The following is a 16,439-nucleotide window of genomic DNA, read 5'->3' as shown; positions in this document are numbered from 1 at the left end:
CGTTCCTGCACGGTAAGTCGAGGATTTGGGGATCGGTGGGACCAAGTCAGTCCCGCCGATCTCGTGGAAGGACCATCGAAATGCTACAGAACGTCGTGGAGATTTCTTCTTCTCGCTTCAGGAATCGAAGTACATGGATTCGAGAATCTGCCGGAGGACCAGGGTGCCGTAGTGGTTTTCTTTCATGGGCCCGTCGTCCCCACCGACATATTATTTTTAGCGGCTTACGTCAATCTGAAAAAAGGACGTTTGCTCCGGGGCTGCATTGATAGAAGTTGGCAGAGGATGCGCTTCAAACGGCCTCTCGAGGTGAAAGAACTTAAGACCTCATGCCGTCCGAGCTCGCCATACAAAATGGCGCGAATGTTCTCTATCGAATTCTGCTGGTGCGTTTCAGCTGGTGGGCTGGAGCAGTGACAAAGAGGAGGTCGAAAAATCTCTCAGAGACGGCGATTGGACTTGTGTGGCCCCAGGAGGCGCTTATGAAAGCATGTTCAGCAAGAACTACAAGTGAGCAGATCCCTGATAATCATGACCATCGTTATCTCGAAGGCCGATGCGAGATTCGCTTATTTTTCGATCGATTGCGATTTATAGGGTGGAATGGCAATCACGTTGCGGTTTCGCGAGAGTAGCCAAAGAGACAGGAGTCCCGATCGTCCCGATGTTCACAGCGAACATTCAACATTCGATGCCCCTTTACGAGTTTAATAAATCAGGTGCTCCTTCTTCTTCCTCTGGATCGGATTGACCACGCTCCTCGAGGCGGAGAGGGTGAAAAATAGCGGAGCATCCGACGAGAATTCCTTGCGCTCCACAGCGTTCGAAGGAATTAACTTCCCGATTCCGTCAACAGCGAGGTTCATCCGTCGTAATACATAGATGATATTGTTCCGTTACAGAAACCGTTAAGAAATGGTACGCTGCCACGAGAATTCCGCTCAGCATACCCATGGCATACTTCCCTGTGAAACTGCGAACGTATTTGGGCAAGCCAATGTACTGCGAACCTGATGAGGAGCCGGAGAGTTTCGCACTGAGGGTAAGACCGGAACATGGTCGACGGCCGCTTCCGCTTTCGAGAGGAAGCGGGTTTACGGCTTCGATCATGATACGATTATTGAAGTTCAACCTTACAGTGTAAGAAGGCCATCGAGGACTTACGGGACGAGCACCAACCACCACAGCAAACCGTTTGGAGTGCAGTTCGCGAAAGGTTTTCATAGCCCCGGGCAGCTACTTGTCACGACTAAAATAAAGACTCGCATCTGGAGCCGGATGCCTAGGAAGCGTCGACGTATCTTTCCGGTGTGTCGTGGAACCCCTTTCAGCATGATCTTCGGAAGACTATTGATCGTCGGTGATGAGTGATGATTCATCACTCATCACTTCCGGGCTGGACTTTCGTCGCGGCATTTCAGCCCGAAAGTCGCGGCATTTTTCTGTTACCATTGGCTCTCTACGGGGATGTGCTGCGGAAAATCACGGCTCTCGTGGCCGCCCGCGACGAAAGACCAGCCCTGGATGAGTAACCCTCAGAGGGAGCCTTATTCCCGGCATCTGATTTATTATATGATTTGGAGGGTAGGATTTCCGGGCTCCGGAAAGAACAAGCGATCCTTGAATTGTTAGGTTACGGAGCGAAGAAGAACACGTCTGTATGCGCAGTGGCGAAAAACGATCTGAATGCTTTATTGAGGAGCCCCCATCTTCTGAGTTGTAGAATAGAGAATGACGAGGTGAGTCATGCGCACAGATCCTAACACCCTCCCTTGCGCATGATCCGCGATCGTTCCTCCGCCAGCTCAATCAACCCTAGCTTGTTTCGGCGTTCCATGAACTTGATCGCTCCTAAATTCTTCGTCATGACGTCGGCGATCATCTCGACGGTGGACACGAAGCGAACAACGATTTGACCCTCCTCAATCATTGCTCTGATGTAATGATGCCTCAAGTCTATGTGTTTTGTTCTTCGGTGTTGGATACAGTTAGCACTGAGCAGGATAGCTGCTCGGTTGTCGCACAAAAGACCATCGGTCGCCCTATCGGCATCGCTAGGAGGTTGGCGAAGTTGAGGATCCACCTTGCCTCTTGGCACGCGGCTGATAAGCCCATGTACTCAGCCTCAGTAGTTGAGAGCGCTACAGTTGGCTGTTTTCTACTGGCCCATGAGACGCAACCCCCGCTAGGAGGAACACATAACCCGTGGTGGATTTCCGGGTATCCGAGCAACCTCCCCAATCCGCGTCACAGTAAGCTTCGACGGGAGGTATCTCAGGATTCTTTTTGCTGCTCTCCAGTGTGCACTCGATGGGTCGGAGCAAAACTGGCTCACGACGCCGACGGCATGGCAGATGTCTGGGCGCGTTGTTTGGGACAGATGGATAAGTTGGCTAACAGCTCCCCGGGATGGCGCGTCGGTTGTTTCTTCTAGCTGAGACCTTTCCATGAGTTTCTCGCTCGTATCTGCGGACTGCGGGAGTCGTCGCCGCTCTGCACTCTGCCATGTTGAATCTTCAAGATTCAAGGTTCAAGATTCCAAAACGCCTTTATTTACAAAGGGGGGGATTTCTAGATGCCTACATGACAGAAGCGAATCTGGGCTGGAATCTGAGTCCCGCCCTTCGCTCAGTCCTCTCCTGGAAACTCCCAGATATCCTTCTTTCTAAACACCCGCTAGTCAAAATCACGATGTACGCCGTTGAAGAGCTCGGCCTCTCCATCAACAAGACCAAGACAGTCGCAATAAAATCCAGGAGGGGCGGCCGCCGGGCCAAGGAGGACCAGCTCTTCCTCAATCGAACCGAGATACAATACGTGAACAACTTTACATACCTCGGCATAACCCTCGCAACGACCGGCGAATGTTCCACCAGACACGTCAACGAAAGAGCTCGTAAGACACTGGTCGCTTTCGCAAGTATACCTTCGCCTCAGAAACTGTCTGTCGAAACAGCATTGCAGCTATTCCATCTAAAACTCGCGCCGATCGCCAGTTACGGAATCCAATTGATATGGAGCACCTCTCAGCGCGAAAGTTAAACAGACTCAACTCTCTGAAGGCTTCATTTCTAAAGAGGGTCCTCGGAGTACATCGTTCCACCAGGAACCGACTGGTTTTTCTTATGTGCAACTCGCCGCACTTCACATCAGACCTCCAGAAGTCGTTCGGGCTGACATCTGCGGAAGCGGTCAGAATAACCGAAGCAGAGGAGCAGAGGAAGTGTGAAGAAATTCACCCGGAGTTTCTAAACTCCCCAGCCATAAACGAAGACTACTGGAAGATAGGGAGCTGTAATAAGCGCCACATTGTTACGAGATTCAGCGTACACGGGTTCCATCACCACTTCTGCCAAGACAGGCGGTACCACCCGCCGAAAGTCACATGCATATGCAAACTCTGCGGGATGCCATTCGGCAGGTACCACGCAGGAGCGTGTGTACACAGAACTCCCTTCGCAAACCTCGGGAGGACAGAACAGGCAGAAACATCGCCATCGCCAGATGCCTTGTGAAGCCTTGTATATTATAAAGTCTTAATGACACGACACGATAGTGTGAATAAACAACTAGTCATACAGTCATACATAACAGTAACAGTGACGCTTCCACTAGGTAGAAGGGCAGTCGATGGCTGTAGAAGTGGTTGGAAGCAATCTTGGTACAGACCCTCCGAGGCCACATACCGGTGATAAGTTCCGAACGTGCTATTGCTTCAGACGTAACGGTGCATTGGCTGCGAAGCCCGTTCGCAGACACAATGAAGAACCGGTCACTTAGGCCCAGCCTGACGATTCGGCTCAAAACTCCTGTGTCCTGATCTGATAAGGTTCCAAAGACCGGGGAAAGAGAGACACGACTCGACATAGCAGGGCAGCGCCATCGCAGTCGTCGTAGGAAACAGCTTCGGACAGGTTCGAGCATGTCTCTGTATTTGGCTTTATGGGGAAGCCGCACCGATGAACGATACCTAAGTTTCGACATGACGGGAGACTCATACAGACTCAAGTGAAGTTCGGGAGACGGCGAAACAACGGAATATGCAATTCACTAAGGATTCAGCAGAGGTCACGATGGTTGAGATGTGTTCACCGAACTCGCAGTCGGCGGAGATGATCATCCCGAGATCGCGGATAGAGTGTACGATGATGAGGGGGTCTTTGGATTTCTTCAAGAGACACACTTGGTCCCCAACCTCAAACACAGGTGGCTGCTGAATGAGAATCTCCCCCTGCAATGTACCGTGTAGGCAAGCAGTCTCCACATCCAGCTGATGGATGTGCCAACCTTCTTGCGCAGCTCGGGCGAAGAGAATTCGGAGGGTCGTGATTTTCACCTCAGGTGAGAAGGTCTCATCGAAGTCCATTCCTTTCGTCTGCGCGCAGCTGCGGCCAACCAACCTAGCCTCATATTTCGTGACCCCGCCGTCACTGTTCCTCTTGAGCTGGAAGACCCACTTCGACGCAATCAACCTTCTCTTCGAGAGAGGGCGATCTACTAGGATCCAGGTTCCATTTCTTTCATGGGCTCCCATTTCGGCTTCCATCGCCGGTCCACTGATGTGCATCATCCCGTGCCATCGCTCCTTGAGCTGTCACCGGTGGATCGTAAATCGACGTTGAGCTCTCCGTACAGGCACAGACGTAGTCTTCCATCCAAGCCGGTTTCTTACCCTTCCCCTGGGGCGACCTCACTGGATCCCTAGCCTCTGTCATATCGCTCTCGTCGTCCATCGCCGTTCCGGGACACCCAGAACATTTTCTCGGCTCTATATCGACATTTCGACGCGCTACGTTATGCATTGGTCTTTCCCTTCCAACATTCGGACCTCTCTCTCTCTGGACTTGGGTTCTCTTGACCCAGCACATTGGCTCGCTACTTCAAGCATGGGCTTTCGACCTGTTACGATAAGCTTCGGTCCTCTCTCTACGGTACCCGGACCCCGGACCCCGGACCTGCTACTTTAGGCATCGGTCCTGTCGGAGAATCTCGCCACATGACTGACGACGCCATGATAGTCTCATCGAATTCCACATTCCTTGCTTTCTCGATACTCGTTCCGTCACTAATTGTAAGTGGGACTAGACGGTATGCCTTGGACTCTTGGCAGTAGCAAACGAGAATACACAGTTTTGTCTTTTGGTCCCATTTTTTCCGCTCTTCTTTCGGTATGTATGCAAAAGCCAAGCATCCGAACACCCGCAAGAGACTCAGGTTGGGTTTCTTACCCGACCATGCCTCTTCCGGGCACATGTCCAGCGCCGCCGTGGGGCTCACATTCCTCAGCTTACAGGCTGTGTGCACTGCTTCAGGCCGGAAACTTCCATCGAGGCCGGCTTCGGTCATCATTGATCTCGCTTTTTCAACCAGCGTGCGATTAGTTCTCTCTGATCTCCCGTTTTGTTCCGCACAATAGGGAACCGTATTCTCGTGACGAATACCACTCTCGGCGAGAAACTGTCCCGCGACAATGCGACGTAGAGTTGGCCGTGTGAGAAAACAGGCTCACTCAAATCGATGCCGACGCGCGAGAAAGATTGACCCTGAGATTTGTTGATCATCATGCTGAAACTCAGCCGAAGAGGATATCGTCTGCGGCTGAGAGTAATAGAGTCGATTTCCGGAATGATTATTTACTGGCGATCCCTTCTTATGTCCGTAAGCAAAGCAGGGGATCAAACGCGATACAATATCAGTGACGATCGATCGTGTCCCATTGCATAGACCGTTCCTCACGCTCGGGTCTTCGAAGCAGATTCAATCATCATCAAATCATCAGGGTTTCGTTCTGGACACTTTTTACGGAGCAAACTTGGCCCTGCGTAAGAAAGATCGGGGGAAACAAGGTCATGCTTTCAAGATGCGGAGTCCAGCAAGGCGATCCTTGCGGCCTGGCTATCTTTTGCATTGCTCTTCATCACTTAAATCGTCACTGGAATCGGAGTTCAGGCCTTGGTTTCTGGACGACGCTCGGCGGTGACACTGCTCCAGTCCTCGGTGACATCCAGAGAGTGAAAGATTCCCGCCTCGTGTCAGGCCTCGTTCTCAACGAGGCGAAATGTGAGCTTCTCGTGATGTCAGACCTTCCGGTAGTCCGAGCGGAGCTTCTTAATGCCGCTCGGCTTCATCTCTCAAATATCAGGCTCCTGTCTGAGAGCGAGCTCAAACTCTTGGGTGCTCCTCTGAATGGCCTCTCGTTGAAGAGAAGCCTCCAGGAGAAAAATAGCGCTCGTTGATTTATGGTGCACAAGACTCTCTGCTCTGGACGCTCACCCGGCCCTCTTCCTCATCTGCTGTAGCCTCTCTGCTCCTCGTCTGATCTACCTCCTTCGCTGTTCGGACGCCGACCGCTTCCGCGACCACCTTCGGAGCCTCGTCGAAAAACTTAGACTATGTCTCTGCACGGTACTCGACCTCTCGAGTGACTGCTGGAAGCAGGCTTCACTCCCAATATCGGCCGTAGGACTCGTTATCCGATCCCTCTGTGACCTCGCGGTGAGCGCTCATTCGGGCTCTCTGTGTCAGTTCGAGTCGCTCGTTGCCGGTTCATGTCCGAGCATTGCCGCGGCTCACCTCGACGCCTGAATCACCGGTCTATCTCGCAGGTTCGAGGATTGCTGGAAGAGCATTCCGGAGGTTTCTCACGCTTCTTGCTCTGCCATAGTCACATCTATACGACGCAAGGAGCTCCTCCAGAGCTCGTCGGGGGACCTAATCAAAGCGAGACTCAATGCGGCACTCCACATGAGTAGTGGAAGATGGCTTCAAGCTGTACCCTTCCCGTCGATTGGCACAATGCTGGACAACAACACACTCCGCATCGCTGTCGGTCTTTGGTTAGAGATAGCAATCTGCTCGCCCCATGTTTGTGCGCTGCACTGCTGCACTCCGGTCTACGCCTCTGGCGAACACGGGTTGAGCTGCCTCCGGAGTGTCGGCCGTCATCCTAGACATAGAGCTATTAATAAGCTCTTGTCTTTCGCACTTCAGTTTGTTTACTTTTTGCAGTGCCCCTATATCTGGGCGACCTAGGACGCAGTCCTACGTCAAAAAAAAATAGAAAAAAGGGTGATTCTTCATTAGTCAGAGATGATCCCTCTGGAAGAGCCGTTGCGATGCCGGCTCGGCGCTTGCTGCGGAGAGAACAAGAGCCGAAGCTTACAGGATGATCCGAGAGCACGGCGTTCTTCACTCCTAGTACCGCGAAACTCTCATATGGCCCGTGTTGAGGAATCCCCCTACAGTGAGACCTCGTTACGCAACGTATAACCCGTACGGCGAAGCAAACTTTCAGCACAACGAATGTTTCTCTGCAGTCACTTCGGCCGGACCTCCTCTCAGGAGGCAGTGCTGAATATCACTCCTCAAAGCTGAATTTTTGTATAGCTAGAGGAATTCCGGTTCCCCAGATGGTTCGCTGTAGCGAGGCTTCACTACATTTCCCACGGTATAGCCGGTCTCGGGACTAGTCCCACGGACGAAGCGTTCTGAACTAGACGGCTCGCAGCGATGATCGTGATGCATGAGATGGGATTCCCTGGATTTTGAATTCTGAAATATGCCGTATGCACCTTTCCCTCTCAACACGGATGAATGACAGGTGGAAATCCGAATGAATTGACTCCTACAGTTCCTTCTGTCGCCGAATCTCTTGTTGGCCGTGGAGGCTGATCGGAGCCTGCCGCTACCCAAGGCTCGATACGGGGCCGCTGGAATCGTTCGCCCATGTGACTGATGTCTTTCAATTCTGGATAGTCTTCGATCCTGAGAGCTGGAAACGACAAAGTCGACTCTAACGCTCGATTCTCGTCAGGAATCAGTGGTATGATCGAGTTGGTTTCGAGTTTCCATAGACTTTCATGGGAATATCGGGGACAATTGACATGGGGATCGATGATATGCAACACATTTCGGCCGTGATTCGCCCTCCGAACTTTCGATGTTTGGGAACAGTTTGAAGATCAATTCGATGCACAATCACAAGTAAGTGGGGAATCCCCGCGTTCCTCGCGCGCCTCTCGGCGCGGGCTCGACGGAAGTTCCGGAGAAGCTGGAGCCGCGAGGCGCTTACTTGTGGTAGATGACGATGTGTTCTATGTTGGTCTTTCGGAGGAGCCCCGCTGGACTCGCGCTCTCTTCTATCGTACCTCGCTGAAATCCAGTCCTTAGAAAGCGAGAGTGAGGCGTCACGGAGGTTTCTAGCAGGCCCTGACTCGAAAGCCTCGCTTCGGAAGCTTCAAGGGAGAAAGGCGTGTACGGATATCACCTGGGGAGGCGGGGGGGATCATGCATTGGTGCCTGACGCGAAATCGGGGCGCGGATATTTTTAGCGATGCATTTCTACAAAAAGTTACCCTCAGAGCTTTGCTATCGTAATAGCCGCTGCTCTTCTGAGGGTCCTCTGACGTTTCCCCGAAGAAATTCCGTGTTTGCGCCACGAGTAGCGAGAATTCATTCGCAGGCTGTTTTCCCCTCCAGACAGGGATACTCCACGATGCAAGATGAACGAACAAGCATTGGAATGGATCTTCCGGGAGAAAATGAACTTCCCCACTCGCTTCAGCCTGGCGGCCGATCAGATTGGCAGGAGCACCATGGAAATGCAAAATATGAGCTGCCTGGTTCATATCGTCGAGCGATTCCGTCTTTCGCCTCGAATATGGAAGTACTATCGAAGGCGATGCTTTTCAATTGAAGGAAGACCTCACCGTGACTCCAAGCTACTCTGGGACATCAGAGCGCGCTGACCGAGGGACCCGGAAACAGATATAGAATTCGGGAGAATCCAACGTCCGGAATTTGACTAACTCTCCGAGTGAAGGGAACCCGATATCCATATGCGAGTCCGTTATGCATGAAAGCCGTCTCGCGCGACGAATGTCTCACGAGGGCGACTAGCGATATTCTACTAGCTATCGGGTATGTGTGGTCCGTGTATTTGCCTGGACGGCAGAGACATAGGCCGCTCGTGCGCGAAACTTCTCGGAGGAGTTTTGTGGTATGCTTCGCGAGTCTCTTCATCCACGGAGAATGCCTGTCCGGGGAACGAGCGGAACTTTAGACACCATAGCCTGCTACCGAACAATGGCTGTGCTGGAAGGAGTTCGCGTACGATGCAGAAGCTTTTTTGCGCTTCGCACCAGACGCTGTCTCTTTCCCACGTGAGGACCGACGGAAGTCGAACACTCCAGGTGAGAGTTGAGCAACTGTCTATAGCTTACCAATGTCCACATTTAAAGAGTTCGACGCTCGATTTCCCCTAGCCGGGAAGACCGATCCGATAGGTTCTTCCTAAGCTCCTCAACCAAGCCTTCGCTTGGTTTGTTCGTTCGCCTGACTAACAAAGGCCAGAAGGTAAGCTCCGCATGCCTAGCCTCTTATTTCCAAGCCTCGGATGACACGAACTCCACGCATTTCCGCGCAATTCTAGTTGGATTCCGCGGATCTTTCATCGATCCGCGGAACTCGATGACACCTCTGGGATCTAGTCCTCGTCGACGAAGATGAACAGCTATTGACACTGGTCCGGCGTTGGCGGAAGGGTTTTTCTTGGGAGGCAGGGAGGGTCATGTTGCGTTCCGATGATGGCTGAAGTTCTGCGAAAAAGACTCGCATCCATATATTCAGTCTGCAGGAAGCTTCTACTTGATCTGGTTCCAGGATCCAACCGAAAGGATCATGCACCTCGGACCTCATCGAAGTCACTGGCGACTCTGTTCTCTGTTCCAATCAAGTGCCTACTTTCAGGCTAGCAAGGGTCACGTATTCGGTCCCATTCGTCGGTGAAATCAGAGACATTAGGAACAGGGTGGAACCGGGGATGAGTTCAGTACCCGCTTACATGGTTGTGACTCCAGCTCTGCAACCCACGTTGCATCCCGTATTGAGCATACTATGGGGTTCCGTCTATCGTTGATAGACCGTCTCTGGACAGTGCCTATTAATTAATTGTCGCTTCTAAAGCCTGCCCGAATATTGGAGAGCACCCTCATCCAGGAGGGATGAGGTACCAGAACGGGATGACAGAGTGATAGGCATGACACGACTGAGGATGGAGAGATCGGCCAAACCACGGAATGATTCGATCCCGGCGAAATAGGGTGGAAGCTTGAGGAACGATGCGGCCTTGATCGTACCGGGGAAAATAAATATTACACATGGTTAATCAGCCCCTCAAGTTTCAGCAATCGCGACAAGCCGGCTGCTCGCTTCGCCATGAAGCAGGCTCAAGTCCTTGAAACGCTCAGACGCTACGGACTCCAAGCCGTCGTGGGTATTTACTTGGCCATATTCTTCCTACACCCATTCTACGTGAACCATCTGTGGAGATACTGGTGGCTACGACCGATCGTCGTGAGTTGACCTCAAAGTTATGGCTAAAAATATCCCAATGCCACCGGAATCGGCTTTTTTTCCTGTGAATCTCCGGCTGATTTTTTCTTGTGCCCCGCGTGAAGATAATGTGCGCTCCGGCGACGTCCCTCCTCGTGTACTGGTATGTGAACTTCACAGCGGGTGCAGCGTATTGCTTCATCACCGGAGGACAGGATGGAGCTCCATTCAAAAAGCCCTTCATGAAGCTCCAGGCCTACACGACTTACTATTTCTCCAGATTTCTGCACGGTGAGCCGAGAGTTCATTAGCTATCATGCGGTGGAATTCATTGAATATGACGGTCTCGTGGATTTTCCCCAGTGCTCCAAACCAATCGTTTCAGTTTTTCGATGTAACATCCTTCCAGACTCCGATATGCTCATTTTCACGTCGTTTCAGGGTTAGAAGTGCATGGATTCGAGAATCTGCCCGATGGGAAGGGTGCGATCGTGGTTTTCTATCACGGTCCCATCGTTTGTGTCGACGTTGTCTTCATGATGAGTTACGTCTTCCTGAGGAAAGGACGCTTGTTGGGGGGCTGCGTCGACGTTACATGGCACAGCATAGGGTTCTTCAAGAGCTATCTCGAGGTGATACACGAGATCTCAAGCCTCCGATTTCCGGAGATTCTCGACGACGCAGATGGATCCAATTCACTGTTCGAATTTCTCTCTCACGATTTCAGTTTCTGGGCTGGAGCAGTGACCGACGAGAGCTCATAAAAGGCTTGAAAAACGGTGATTGGAGATGCGTGGCCCCAGGCGGTGCCTACGAAAGCATGTTCAGTGAGGACTACAAGTGAGTGGAATATTGCACCTATAATATCGAGCTCAGCATGCGGGTGAGGGGACAGTCTTGCGAACCCACTTTCGGTTCTCAGGTTGGAATGGGGATCTCGGTGCGGTTTCGCAAAGGTAGCCAAAGAGGCGGGGGTTCCCGTCATTCCGATGTTCACAACGAATCTCCAACATTCGATGCCCCTCTTCGGATTCAACAAGTCAGGTAACAATTTAACAACCGTCCCAAGCCGATTCTCGGGAGATCCATCGTCCACCCCGCAGATGAGGATATCACCGATCAGAACAAGGAAGATCTTCTGGGATGAGCGAACTTTCCGTTTCATGTATCGAAATTTTTCCTCATTCGCTACGATGTTCTATCGCAGCAACCATGAAGAAGTGGTATGCTTCAACAAGATTTCCGCTTAGCATACCCAAGGCTTACTTCCCCGTGAAGATGCGCACCTATCTTGGCGAGCCGCTCTACTGTGACACCGATGAGGAGCCAGAAGTGTTCGCGTTAAGGGTATTCTATTCTGACATCGATCGGTTTTTGTGGAGTGAAACCAATCATCCGATGGCTCTTCGAGTCGCGTTTCATCGCTAATCTAGACTGGATGATGATTGACGCTCTAACTTTCAGTGCAAGAAGGCGATCGAGAACCTGCGAGATAAGTATCAGCCGCCACAGCAGAGCTATTGGAATGCCTTACGGGAAAGACTGTGGTAGCTTCTTAGAGTTGGACCGGGAAGAGTTGATATGATTGTTCTCGAACGCGACAAGACTTAAATAAATTGAAAATAGAATCACCACCAGAGCCTCCTCGTTAAACTTGGTGAGTCTCGCGCGTAGCGTCTCGAGAAGCTTTCGTCTTTCTTTCGCTCGATTCGACAGAAAACGAGCATGCAGACATCTTCGATGCAGACATCTGAACAAGACTTTGTAAACGTGGATACAGTTTCTCGTTCCATCACCGTCTCTGAACGCCCCGAACGATGGACCTAGTCGATGTAGGGCACAGAAACCCGAATCCCTTATCGAAGGCTAAATGTCCCATTTTCTAGGTGGCTAGAACAAGCCAGCTCACCATCATGGAATCTCGTCTCCTGATCCTCCATAATGAAATAATGGACTGACGTTGGAATGTCTTCACGAATCGCATCCAGATATTGAGCTACCCTTTTCACCTTTGAGTCGTTTTCTGCTAGAGGTAGATCAGAGATCTATGCACCTGTATGTGGAAGATAATTCCGCCCTGCATGGATAGTATGCCAGATTTTTAAGTTTCCTGTGTTTCCCTCAAGATTACCCCGGTCGTTTGACTTTCTTAGTCGCGTTTGTGATTTCATCGATCCACAGTCTTATCAGCGTTCCCTTGACAGCCGTTTCTCTCTGAACTTCTCTCGCATATACATATGAATGATGCGTAACATTGCTAATCGCAATATCCGTATCCATGTACTACCGAAGGCTCTGGCCTAGAATCGAATGGATGGCTCCGACAGTCCCCTTCTCCGAGAGGCCGATTGCCTATGCAGCGAATCTCGCGGATTCGCCGTAGCTACGTGTCGAGGTTATGAGTAATAATAATATTCTGGCATCCGGAGCCTTCGGAATAAAAACCCTCCCTGGATGAACCTCAGGATGCTCCGATCCGAAGGTCCATGCCGATGTTCCGAAAGCGTCTATGCCATCCCTTTCGGGATTTGTAACACTTCATTACGGGTCATTCCGAATCCGGATCCAGACGAGGCTGAACACGTAGCGGCCGATCTCGCTCCGGCGCAGTTCCTCCCGACCTAAACTTTTTTCTCTTTTTCGGATTGTTTCGGTATTTCGGGAGGGAGCAGCCGAGAAGCCCGGAGGGAGCGTGATTCTGACTCGATTTCCTACCCCAGAGTACACAGATCCCCGATCCGCTGGGGGTATAAGGCGTATGCTCGAATTTCGCCACGAGCAAGAAAGATTTCTCACAATCAAAGCGATTCGGATCGGGCCGGCAAATCGCCGCGACTCGAGCTGAGAGAGCTGTCTGACCGAAATCGAAGGAGCATAGAGGGGATACCTAGGATATCCTCCCGGGGGGATGAGCCGCAGAGGAGAAAATTCATTCAACTGACTCGATGGCTCCATGATCTCCACCGCCGGCATCATCCGCAGTCTCCCCACCTTGGACGAACTCACTTTACCGACTGAGCTTACGATCTCAATCGCCCGCTGAGGGACTTGACATTCATCGCCGATATTTCCTCAACTTCATTCCAGCAGGGCTAGCTGGGATTCCGTTTCCTAGGAGAGCGACGTCGTCTCCCCACGCAGAATATTTCTGGAAGTGAGGCGGAGTGACGATTTGGGATTCCCGGAGAACTGTCAGATTTCCTCATTTGCTTTTGCCCCGTAGCCGGTATACTGCCGATGGCACAGAGGAAGCTGATGCTGCACTGGTAATATCGATGTGACTGCCGCTAGTATGCGATATTGCCGAGAGAAGAATCATCAGGAATGTGTTCATCACAATCAGCGCGTAATTTTATCTACATCTCTTGAATTCATGAATTCATCTCGGGGAAGAATGGAGCACTTCTCAAGGAGGTCTCCCTGACCTCATATCTTCTCCTATATCCCCTTCTTCATTTAGGCGACCAAGACTTGGCTATCTATGGTGCGGTCGCACACACCCAAGTCGGACTGGTTGACGCAGAGTTTCTGTACAGACCCCTCTGTCGAGTTCTCCTGACTTCGGATGCAGGGCATCCAAGTCATGGATTCGGATATCTCTCGAGAAAAAAAGGAGTCATCTAGAACTGGGGCTAACATCTACATAGTTTTGTCGCCCTCCTCTCTCCGCGTCTGACCTTAAGGCGGAAGTATATCGGGGTCTGCGTAGATGCCAATAGGTGTATAATATGTTTCTTCGAAGGATTCCTCACGAGGGGATTATGAGAATCTCGTGTACTATCAATGGCGAATTCCCCGAAGACACTGTGAGGCTCGATAATCGCTGCATGACGGATTGAGCTCAATGACCGATTGGAGCTCAGAGATGCTCCCAGAGCGTTATTCGGACTCTAGCATAAGCAGCAAATACTCCAGATAGATGGGAATATCCCCAGCACTGAAACGCCGTCTGTGCGTCACGTTGAAATCCATGGCACTTACCCAAAAGAGAGGTGCGATCGGCTCCAAATTCGTCAGGGCCTTCGAGCGCTCTTCATTTTTCCTCAGGCTGAATTTGCTCCGGAGGGGTTGCGTCCAACTGCGTCAATTTCGCCCACAGAAGTGCGGAATATGACGTCATCTAATTTCCCTCGCCACACCAGAGGATCGCCGCTGCTCGCCGTGGTTCAATAGTGGTTCATTCCGTGATTCAATAATGGTTTGAGATCGCGGTGGGTGGTGGTTCTAGAGTGGTCGGAAGCTTCTCTTGCCGCTGTCGGCCGAATTCATTTCGGCAGAGGGAAGGAATCATATTTCCATCCGAAGTATACAGTTCCCCAATCGCTCAAAAGCCTACCACAAGCTCGAACTCCATCCCCAAATCAGTATGAAGCCTCCGAAGAGGATCCGCTCGATCTATAGCCGCCGCGCCGACGCGCTGTGACCCGGTCGCTGCCCGTGCCTCAACGTTCATTCACCGGGCGCGGATATCCGCTACTGTCGCTGCTAAGGAAATTATTTCTTCTAATCGTTCCTAAGCGCTGTTGGACTGGGCCTTCGATAGCGAGATTGCTGATGTCCGTGACTCCTTTCACATGCAGAAAACGCTAAATCTGAGGGTTGTTCTGTTTGCTTAACTGTATTCACTCCAAGTACCACCTTCTCGTCGCCGAGCGCCTCCTCGACTCAGTTTTTGACTGAATGAAGGAAAAAAGAGCAGCGGGATTCGACAAGGTAGAATTTTCGATAAGATAGTCTTTCTTCTTTTCCGCGTCACGCGGGAACTCAGGTGCGCCGTCCTGCTCCGATGCTACGCAGAGGAGACTCATCGGGACTGCGGAGGGACGTCGACGCATCGCGATTCAAGCAATGAGTCTCGATCCTGAACGTTTGAGATTGTGAAAATCTATGAGATTCGCTGATGAGACAAAAGTACCTCCTCTGAAGAGGCGATGGAATCAGACGGAAAGCAATCCTTCATGGGTACGATAGCTTCTCTAGATCACAGTGCACGGGCCTTTCGGAGCCGGACCCCCTTCGATCGCTTCATGCTCTATGACAATGGGAACTCGGCATCCTTTCGTGTTATCCTGCTGACTAACTCAGCATTCGGCTGAATGAGGGGAGAAATATTAGCGGGATCAAACAGCCTTTCCGTGGAGAGCAATCGCCCCCCGCTAGCTTTTCGGAAGGACATGGCCTGTGTTCCGATTCCGGAGGATGCTCGAAACTAAAATATTGCTGGCAAAGCGTGCGCCAGCAGCGCATCCATCCATGGTATACCTATACATCAAATCCGGCGGTTAGACATTAGACATTTCTCGTTATCAATTTCTCTTGAAGGATGAGAATGGCGATCGCGTAGCGGTCTCGCCAGAGAGAGGAGTCTCGGTCGATCGATTTATGATTGCAAGACGGATTCTCTTTGACCAGTTCAATGAAGCAAAAGGAATCACGATTTGCTCAGTCGAGATAATAATAATCCGAGATAAGTAATAATCATTTTAGTTAGGGCGAATAAATAGGCGATTTGATTGGAGGAGATCTTTGGCGTCTCGATCCCCTGTCTATCGAAAGCCGAGTCTTCCTCACCTATATACATAAAAAAATGTCTGTCTGTCTGTCTGTCTGTCTGTCTGTCTGTCTGTCTGTCTGTCTGTCTGTCTGTCTGTCTGTCTGTCTGTCTGTCTGTTGTCACCTATAGACTCGAAAGCGGCTGAACCGATCGTCGTGAAAATTTGTGAGCGTGTTCTGTGGGATCTCCCGGTGGTTATAGGGGGTCAGTTCTCCGATGCGATGAGTCCTTCCACCTTAAAAAAATTATATGAGTGCTCCACCCACAAAAATACGAGAACTCGGAAAATAATTGGAAAATTGGAAAATCAGAAATCCGCAAAATTCACAAACGCCTGAACCGATCGCCGCAAAAATTTAGGGGTGGGTTCTCGGGGGCTCCAGGAGGGTCATATGAGGGTCGTCGTTCTCATGTGATGGGTCCTTCCACCATAAAAAAATTTTTTGAGTGGTCCTCTCACCAAGAATCGAAGATTTCATCAAGGGAAAGACGGGAATTCTCAGGATTTCTTATCGGCCGGACCGATCACCATGAGAAGGTGGATTCTCGGGAG

The 16,439-nt window shown here is 51.1% G+C and overlaps 2 protein-coding genes across 2 annotated transcripts; both read left to right on the top strand.

Moving 5' to 3' along the window:
- Window positions 1–428: 428 nt before the first annotated feature.
- Window positions 429–1,289, top strand: LOC100906996 (transmembrane protein 68-like). Its single transcript, XM_003744102.1, has 4 exons — window positions 429–510; window positions 598–719; window positions 903–1,042; window positions 1,140–1,289. Exons 1-4 carry the CDS (start codon window positions 491–493, stop codon window positions 1,224–1,226), a joined length of 369 nt encoding a protein of 122 aa, XP_003744150.1. The 5' UTR covers window positions 429–490; the 3' UTR covers window positions 1,227–1,289.
- Window positions 1,290–11,111: 9,822 nt separating this feature from the next.
- On the top strand, window positions 11,112–11,924 carry LOC100906850 (transmembrane protein 68). Its single transcript, XM_003744101.1, has 4 exons — window positions 11,112–11,172; window positions 11,255–11,376; window positions 11,540–11,679; window positions 11,797–11,924. The coding sequence occupies exons 1-4, from the start codon at window positions 11,153–11,155 to the stop codon at window positions 11,881–11,883; spliced, it is 369 nt and encodes a 122-aa protein (XP_003744149.1). The 5' UTR covers window positions 11,112–11,152; the 3' UTR covers window positions 11,884–11,924.
- The last annotated feature ends 4,515 nt before the right edge of the window (window positions 11,925–16,439 follow it).

The sequence above is a fragment of the Galendromus occidentalis genome, unplaced genomic scaffold, assembly GCF_000255335.2.
Source record: "Galendromus occidentalis unplaced genomic scaffold, Mocc_1.1 scf7180000077460, whole genome shotgun sequence".
Classification (NCBI taxonomy): Eukaryota; Metazoa; Arthropoda; class Arachnida; order Mesostigmata; family Phytoseiidae; genus Galendromus; species Galendromus occidentalis.
The sequence above is the reverse complement of the archived record's forward strand: the minus strand, read 5'-3'. Positions and strand labels throughout refer to the sequence as shown.

Coding starts and splice junctions, on each gene's coding strand:
- LOC100906996 (XM_003744102.1), top strand. CDS start 491: ATGTTCAGCAAGAACTACAA. Junction 511..597: donor ATGTTCAGCAAGAACTACAA/GTGAGCAGATCC, acceptor TGCGATTTATAG/GGTGGAATGGCAATCACGTT. Junction 720..902: donor TTACGAGTTTAATAAATCAG/GTGCTCCTTCTT, acceptor GTTCCGTTACAG/AAACCGTTAAGAAATGGTAC.
- LOC100906850 (XM_003744101.1), top strand. CDS start 11,153: ATGTTCAGTGAGGACTACAA. Junction 11,173..11,254: donor ATGTTCAGTGAGGACTACAA/GTGAGTGGAATA, acceptor TTCGGTTCTCAG/GTTGGAATGGGGATCTCGGT. Junction 11,680..11,796: donor CAGAAGTGTTCGCGTTAAGG/GTATTCTATTCT, acceptor TCTAACTTTCAG/TGCAAGAAGGCGATCGAGAA.